This window comes from Trachymyrmex septentrionalis, unplaced genomic scaffold, assembly GCF_001594115.1.
Source record: "Trachymyrmex septentrionalis isolate Tsep2-gDNA-1 unplaced genomic scaffold, Tsep1.0 scaffold62, whole genome shotgun sequence".
NCBI classification, from domain to species: Eukaryota; Metazoa; Arthropoda; class Insecta; order Hymenoptera; family Formicidae; genus Trachymyrmex; species Trachymyrmex septentrionalis.
Window position 1 is genome coordinate 3,279,646 of NW_017305800.1, and position 8,791 is coordinate 3,288,436.

General features: G+C 30.6%; 2 protein-coding genes across 2 annotated transcripts in view; one reads left to right on the top strand and one right to left on the bottom strand.

The window, feature by feature from the left end:
- The window catches only part of LOC108752795 (protein cornichon homolog 4), a 2,183-nt gene extending 1,048 nt beyond the window's left edge, over window positions 1–1,135 (bottom strand). Inside the window, exons 1-2 of the mRNA XM_018493884.1 lie at window positions 820–1,135; window positions 38–106 (exon numbers count right to left, since the gene is read on the bottom strand). Of these exons, the coding sequence (XP_018349386.1) occupies window positions 38–106; window positions 820–900 (150 nt within the window). The 5' untranslated portion in view covers window positions 901–1,135. The remainder of the gene's footprint in view (window positions 1–37; window positions 107–819) is intronic.
- A 1,366-nt stretch (window positions 1,136–2,501) lies between these two features.
- Window positions 2,502–8,344, top strand: LOC108752760 (golgin subfamily B member 1-like). The gene is made up of 8 exons (XM_018493827.1): window positions 2,502–6,626; window positions 6,705–6,997; window positions 7,081–7,250; window positions 7,343–7,497; window positions 7,615–7,704; window positions 7,795–7,857; window positions 8,017–8,133; window positions 8,222–8,344. The coding sequence occupies exons 1-8, from the start codon at window positions 2,547–2,549 to the stop codon at window positions 8,291–8,293; spliced, it is 5,040 nt and encodes a 1,679-aa protein (XP_018349329.1). The 5' UTR covers window positions 2,502–2,546; the 3' UTR covers window positions 8,294–8,344.
- Window positions 8,345–8,791: the final 447 nt, after the last annotated feature.

Here is an 8,791-nt window from a genome sequence, read left to right on the forward strand (position 1 = left end):
TATATAACAGATATGCTATATATGACATATATCATACCATATTTAATTTGGAACAACATTCTTGTGCATTCAGATAATCACACTCGAGATCAGACAGCGTTATAATCTTTACACTTTAGTCAAGGAAAGTAATGATATGTGACAATTAATTAATAATGTCTAATAACAAATTCCATTATTTGTGTTACACAAGATTAGTGCAAAAATGTTATACATGAAATTAGCAAAGTTAAGTGTAAAAACATATAAATATTTTAAATAACTAAATATCCAATAATGATATTGTCATATTATTTAACAGAATATATATGTACATATTATTTCATCGTTGATTGTCTGCATTCAGATATTTATATAAAACAGTCTTTTTTTTTAACGTACACTAATCTAGTAATATAAGTAACCCAGTAAAAATACAATGTAACACAGTGAATCATTACATTCTTATTGTTTGTCAATATTAGACAAAGATAGAACGGTTCATTGTGTTACACTGTGTTCCAATTTACTGCCAGCATTAAAATGCTACAGTTTATGTTACGTGCACTATAGATTTTTAATAAATTTTAGTCAATTCACTGGCAGTCAATTTTGGAACACAACCATTGTCAGCTGTCTTTCGCTAGAAAGCACCAAAAGTTCTTTCTTGCTTGTGCAGACGGGAGGAAGGTTTGAAATTGGCGCCATTGCATCGCTGCCAATTTCAAAATAACCTCTTATTGCGAAGAAAGTCTTATGCGTAGAAAGGCTATCGTTTCGCGAGCCCAGCGTTGAAATTGTCAAAAGAGATGGAATGAACCTGGGTGACAAAAAGGATACATAATACACCAGAAGAAATAGCACACAGCCCGTGACAAATAGCGCGATTACAAACAGAAACGGATCCGCGATCAGGCTCATGACGCTGCTGCTTCTGCGTGAGAACGCTGCTGAATGCTGATCACATGAGATTCGCGACTACGGTGCTTGATAAGTGCCTCCTTCAAATATTTGTCAATACCCGTCAGTATTCGTACTTGAATACTCGCCGGTTAAACTTTTGCCCACTTTTGCCGTAAACTTCCGGGATATCGCTTACGATTGTTGAAATGCACACTTCACAGGGTTGCCAATTGCCAACGGCAACCAATGCTCAATCTCCTGCAATCTTCTGCGATGTCACGGATGACGAACCCGTCCCTCGCCCCTCGCATTTACACAAACTCCAATTAACTTTTACTGAATAAATTACACAAAGTTCATCAAATCTAGAATTCCTAATAATAAAAGCACTAATCCAATCATTAAATTGCGAATTCCAATCATTTTCGAAGAACAAATCGATCATTTATTATGAAAGATTCACTCAAGAATTCGCAGAAAGTATGTGAAAATCCAATATTTAATCGGCTTAATAATAATGTATGTATATACGTACGATATTTTTAACGGAATAATTAATTCGATTTTTATCAATTTCAAACTGTTCTTATGATGTCAATTATACCAACGTGCTGGTTTTAAATTAGACTGGCCGTTGGATTGCTGCGCATGCGTGGAAAATCTGGGAATATTGGCTCTAATTCTGTTGGCCATTCTGCAACATATCCGTTGTTCGAAAAATCAAACGAATTCTGTATATATTTGTATGTGTACAGTAACGGAGGTTTGTGTACTCCGTAATTTTCCGACAACTTTAAACACGGTAATGCTTGACAGTTATGGAGCTATGGAAAAAAGTCATCTTAGAATGGGTGAGTAGTAATTTTACGTATAAGCGTCCAAAATTATACAAAGCGTCACTGATCTTTCGTGTATTCACAATCACATAAACGTCGAACTCTCAGTTTCACAAATGAATTTTTTATACCTTTTTATTTGTGTTCTTTGCAATTTTTTTACACAAATTTTTAATTTTAATTTAAAGTATTTAAATTATTTTATGATCCTAAAGTTTTAAGAACACTACAACTTTTAATTATGTTTAATAGAGAGCTCAAGAAGAAATATGTTTCATAGACAAATGTTTAAATTTACAGATCAATTGCTTGGAAGTGCAGGACAAACCAGTGAAAGATATAACAGAACTGCAAGATGGAATATTTTATATCAATTTCCTAAAATTAATGTGAGTATATTGCAATGCAAAACCTATTATCTAAGCCTATTGTTATTCAATTTATTATGTTACAGAAAATGGAAGAAGCTTCAGGATTTTAATCAAGAGGATATTATAAAATTTATAGAAGGTAAGTAAATTCTTGTTTTTCATATTGCTTAGTTTCCTAACTATATCATCTGCAAGTTCTTGAATTTGAAAAGTAAAAATTGAAGTTAGTAGAAATACAATACTAAGTGGAATATAAATTTTATTTTATTTTTTAAATTTTAAGTGATATATATAAAACCAGGAAAATAAAATTTTGTTATATTGTCTGTTTACAGAAGAATATCCTACTTTTAAAGTTAACAAAGATGATAACGAAGAACATATATACATCGCGTCTTTATTATTGTTTCATTTGTGTCGAGTACTTTTTGCAATACATCAGTCTCTGCAATACAACATGTGTGACAACTTGAGAAACGAAACACAAATTAGAGTTAAAGCCTTTCTCGAAAGTGTTCTACCTATTGGCAAAGATATTACTAAGGAAACTATGAAAGAAGTTATTATGGAGGTAGAGGATACATCAACATCTATGGATAATTGCAGAACACCGCGAACATCGCCTGGTAAAGACTTTTTGAATTCGCCTCTAACATATTCTGGACGTAGCAAAAAAATTTTGATTGAACGGGTTCGAGAGTTAAGAGATTTGAAGTGTAGCTTGTCGATAGAACGATTTACTAATGCGGATTTACGGGATGACATATTAATGCAGCACAATAAAATAAAAAAGTTGCAGAAGAAGCTTGACGAAAAATCTGCGAAAATAAAGGAATTACGAGATGGATGGTTCAAGCCAAGCACTCCTCAACCATCTCGTACACAAGAAGATAATTCACAAGAGGATTATTACAAAAGATATATTAATGATATGGAAAATCAATTAAGTAAACAGCAGGATGAAATTAATAAACTGGAGACAGAGAAAGATGCTATGTCAAAGGAATTATGTTGCACGCGTAGAACATCTAAACATTACAAGGAAAGTTTTGCAAACTGCGAACGGTCTTTGGAATCTTTAGCAAACAAAATTGAATTAAAGGACAGAGAATTGATAGAACTTAGAATGCACAATGAAGAATTACGCGCACATATGAAAGAATTGAATAGAAATACTAATCCAGAACAAAGTTTTGAAGTTGAAGATCTATCATGTCCTGCCACTGGATTATTGAACACTAGCGAAGTTTTAAGTACTGTAATCGATATCCAACTCCAGGAAGCCAAAGAAGAATCTGCTATATTGCATGCTCAAGTTGATTCTTTAAAAGGAAGATATGATCTTCTTACAAAGGATTATAGAGCTGCAATAGAATCCAATAGAGATTTGCAAGAAAAGATAAAGACGCTAGATAGAGTGCAAGCAGAATTAAATAATGTGCAGAAGGAATTGGATGTATCAAATACAGCTGTCGCAAATTTACAAGTAGAAAAAGTCTCTCTTATTACTCAAACTGAAGATTTGAAAAATTTACTTTCATCTAGAGAGAAAAAATTGTCTGAAACAGAACAATCGAATGTCGCACTGAGTACAGAATTGGAAAATTTGAAACTAGACATGAAGAATTTGAATGAATTATTTGAAAATGAAAAGATAAATTCCTCACATCTAAGCATTACTTTAGAACAAACAAAATCACAAATAACAAAACATCTTGCATGCATTCATAAGCTTACCGATGAAAGAGATTCGTACAAATCTTCCATCGAAAATTATAGCAAAAAATTGAGAGATATTTTACATTGTGATAATCAGCAATTTGTAGAAGTTAAAACTGATAATTTAAATAATTCGACGCTTAATGATCTTACAAAATGTATTGGAATAATGTTACATAATTGCAATTTAATGCGCGTTTCATATGAAAGTGATATCGAAAAATTAAAAACAATAATAGATGAAACAAATACAAATCTATATAAGCAACAATTAACCATTACAACTTTAGAAGAACAAAATAAGCAGAATCTTGTGGAACTAGCTAATATCGAGGAAGAGAAGAAGCAAAAAGATTTATTAGTAAATGAACAAAAGCAAATTATTCTTACGTATTCACAAGAAATTGAAGCTCTAAAAGAAATTAGAGAGGAGAAACTCGTTTTGGAACAAAATTTACATGAATTAACAAATCGAGAGTCACTGCTGAGACATGCTATGACACAGTTAGAAGAGCTACAGAACATAAATAAAGATCTGAAATTATTAAAAGAAGAAACTGAGCAATACTCTGGAGAATACAAAAACTTTGTTAAACTAACATTTGAAAAATTGCAACATGAATATTACACGTTGCATCACGATTATAATAAAGTACATCAAGAAAAGGAAAAGTTAGAGTATAATTTCAACTGTAATAAGGAAGAATTATCAAAAATTCAAGCAATAAATATTACATTACAACAAAACTTATTAGAAAATAAAGAAAAGATAGATACTTTAGAAAAGAAGGAAAGAAGTCTCTTCACTGAATTAAATGAATACAAACGCAATGTACAAGAATTAAGAGATATGAATCAAACGTTGGAAGAGCTGTATGCAGTGATGAAAACTGAAACAAATAATAAATTTGAAAATCTCAAGTCGGATTACGCTAAACTATTACTCGAATTAAAAGATGCCACTGATAAGCTAAATTTATTACATCAAGAAAAGAATGATACAATGACGCAAATAGGATTAAAAGAAGCACAAATTAACAAGTTACTTTTAGATGTTTCAGCTTTAAAATCAGAAAAGAACGATTTAATGTATTCTCATAAAGAAACACTTGAAATGAAAGATAAAGAACTAGAAATGAAAGAAGAGGCCTTACTGACGTTACAAACTAAAATGGAAAAATTGATCAGCGAAGCAAATGTGACGGAAAAGAAGATGAAAGAGATAATTATTAATCTTCAAGAAGTAAGATCCAGTCAGGATGCTGTCTTGGCAACTCAAGAAACAGCTCTGAAAGATAAGTGTCAATACATAGAAGAACTTCAAGAAAGATTTGACAATTCGAAGGATATCTTGAATAAAGAACTTGAAGAAACAAAATTATCATTACGTGAGTGCCAAATTAAATTCTTTGACTTAGAAAATCAACTTAATAATCAAAATAGGACAATAACAGAATTGCAAGACATGCTCAAAACAATAAATGTAGAACTTGAAACGAGTAAGGAGTATTGTAAGCACATAGATGTAAGTCAAGAGGAAATTATAAAATTATGCCAAGAATTGGAACATCCAACCAAAAATTTAAATTCTACGATTACGAAAACGTGCTCAGACTTTGATATACATGTTGTATTGCAGTATGATTGCATTAATATAGAGAATAAGTATAAGTGCATTAATATAGACAATAATGCAAATATCTTAAATATTATTAAGACGACTCTTGATGAATTACACAAATCTCAGAAAATTATCTCGCATTTATCATATGCAAATATAGAATTGAATGAAGCTTTGGCAAAACAAAAAATACTTGTAGAGAACAGTGTAAAAGACAAAGAAGAAGTTTGCAGTCTCAAGAATAAAATACGAGAATTGGAAATAATAGCACAGAAACGAAATAATTACATCAAAAGCCTCATAAAAAATAAGGAATCTTTGCAGGAATCTTTGCAGAAAGTTTTCGCCACGCGTAACGATTTAGATACTATTTTAACATCAACTAAACAAAAATGGAATGAAATATTGACAAAGTTTCAAAATATTTTTTATACTGAGTATTCCATTTGCGACGAGTTTAAACAGCTGCAAACTAAGAAGACAAATCTTGAAGATACATTGTTGAAGTGTCAAATTGATTATTCAGAGAACATCAAATCTCTATCTGATATTTTATGGGAAAAGTTCCTGTGGACAGAACAAAAATTACATGATACCTATTTATGTTCAATACATGAGAAGGAATGTTTGGATATACTAACTAATGTAGAAGAAGATCAATTTTCTAATGAGAAAATAATAATTAATCTGGAGCTGGAAAAATACAAAACGCTGCAAACTGATGTAATGAAATCTGAAGAAGAGATAGAATCTTTCACTGCTTTAGTTACTTTTTACGATAACAGTTTAAAATCTGGCGAAATCAAGAGTCAAGTAGAGATAGAAAAGAAATTACAAAATCAAATTAATCAGTTGACAATAGAAAAAAAAGATCTAAAAACTAAAATGGACACTATGCGTTCGAGGAATATAAAATTAGAGAAAAATATCGATGATCTTAGAACGGAAATAAAGAAGTTAAAATCGACGGAGTCAGCGCCGGTGGAGACAGCGTCGACGGAAGTTAACTTGACAATCTCTGAAGGATCTGAAGTGCAATCTCTGAAAGAAGAGTTAGAACGTTTGAAAGAACAGAATCAACAGCTACATGAAGAAAAAGATGAGTCAAGCAAGTTAGCAAAACAAAAATTTGACAGTCAGTTAAAAGAGATACATGCCAAATATGAACAAAAATTAGAAGATATCAAACAACAAATGGTAAGTAGAAAAATATCTATATTTAAAAATTTTAGGACTCATGTTTTACGTAAATGTTACTTTACGTTAAATTTACAGAAAACACTCTATGATGAGCAAATAACGAAGTCAAGTAAGGATCAAGAGAAGATTATGCAAGAAAAGTTACAAAACCAAATGGAAATAATGTGTCACAAGCAGAGAGATGAACTTAACAGATACAAAGCACACGTTGGCGATTTAAGTTCACAACTTTGGAGTGTGGGAGAAAAACTCCTAATCGAACAACAAGAGAAGAAAAATGCGTTACAGCGTGTAAAAGTATTAGAAACTAAACTTAAAGAATTCCAAACGGACCAGCCAATAGCTACAATTTCGCGTAAGACTTGCAAGTACGCACAACTATTTCTTAGATAGAAAACATATTGTAAAAAAATTGTCAATGATTGTTTAACAATTAATTAATCTATTATAGAATGGAGAAACAAGAAATGTTACCTGAAAATATACAACAAGCACATAAAGTAACAACCCTTATAACTGAAGAAACACTCGAAAGGAGGCACAGTATTAGAAGCATGCAAGCGATGGGCAGTGTATTTAAAACGGAGGACGAAGAGGAAGTCTTTGATAATGTTTACCTAAGTATATTTCGCACATTATAAATATTCCAACGTTGATAAAAGATAAAATTTAATTTTTCTATGGCATGCGTTAACTGATGCTCTCTATTTCAGCTGATATGAAAAGAGGCAATTTCATGCCTATCACAGATATCAACCGTTTATCCGTTTTACAAATGAGAAACTCTCTCTGCAAGCCTCATTTGAAATCTTCTTATCCAGCAGAAATGCAATTTCTTCCTCCAACTTTGACTGAAGAAGAGATTAAGGTAAGTTTCTTCTTAATGTATATTTTTTACATTTTTGGAATTCTTATTAAATATTTTATTAATCTCGAGTAATATATGTCTTGTTTATGTGCTTTTTTTTTTCTTTTTTTTTTATAGACGGGTTCTTCAGTAGAAGAAAATTTTAACGATAGTCTTAGCCAAAGTCTTCTCCCAGAACAGAAAGTCAGGAAAAAAGATAGATCTCAGGTAAGAATAGTGTCCATCGCGTTTTATGAAATCATCTTTTAAATATTTGCAATACTTTCAATATTTATTGATATCACATAAAATATATAGATATCATATAAAAAACCTGGTCCTCCAACACCAAGCAAAAATGGAGGAAAATTATCATTGCAGGTATTTGCATATCCTCGTGCATGCTATTATTGTGCATATTCTTTGCACATAATTACAAAAAATTACAAGAATTCGCTAAAACTGAAAGAATAAAACTTTTTACGACGCTTGTATTATGCAATCGTATCATTAGAAAATTATTACTAAAAATTTGTGTAGGGTAATGAAGTAAGAAGTCCAAGTTCACGTATATTGAGAGAACGAAATATAGAGAGAAAAACCGTGACTACTCCTCATTCGCTGAAGCAAATATTCTCGCTAAAACGACAAGATGAAGTGAGCATAAAAAAATTAATATAAAAAAATAAATATAAACAATTTTATATTAAGCGATATTAATATGTTAAACATATTTTTTTAATAGAATGCAACCAGCACGCCAAAACGCAGACTCAGTAATCTTTTTCGCAAATCTCGTTCACAAACGGATCGCTGAATAAATATTGTAGCCATATGATTATGTATAAAAAGTAACAATTTGTGTTAGCATAACAACTAAGAGTTTTATAACTACAAATTATATTCTCTTATTTTATATAATTTACATGACATCTGCATTATTTATTTAAATATTATGTATGTAATATAAATTATATGAAATTAATAGTTATAATAATTTTAGTCTATGACTATACTTTTTTGTCATGTCAAATATTATATATTGGAAAAAGATTGAGAATTATTGTAACTTTTGCAATGATACGTGTAATAATGTGTAAATAGATTGTGGCACATAAATAATATTTTATAAATTTATATGAAACATTCAAGTGTACAAAGCATTATCACAAAATGTATAGGAAAAGCAAGATATAATTATAAAAGTATATCAAGTTTACCATGTGTCTCTACAATGCCTTCACAAATAAAATTATTAAATAAAGCTATTAAACAATTTTATCTATGTTGTGTTTATTTAAAAAATTATTAAATG

Excerpts from the sequence above, each read along its gene's own strand:
- LOC108752760 (XM_018493827.1), top strand. The coding sequence starts at position 2,547 with ATGTGTGACAACTTGAGAAACGAAACACAAATTAGAGTTAAAGCCTTT. Across the intron at positions 7,251-7,342 it reads CTTTGATAATGTTTACCTAA|CTGATATGAAAAGAGGCAAT; the intron begins GTATATTTCGCA and ends TCTCTATTTCAG. Across the intron at positions 7,498-7,614 it reads TGACTGAAGAAGAGATTAAG|ACGGGTTCTTCAGTAGAAGA; the intron begins GTAAGTTTCTTC and ends TTTTTTTTATAG.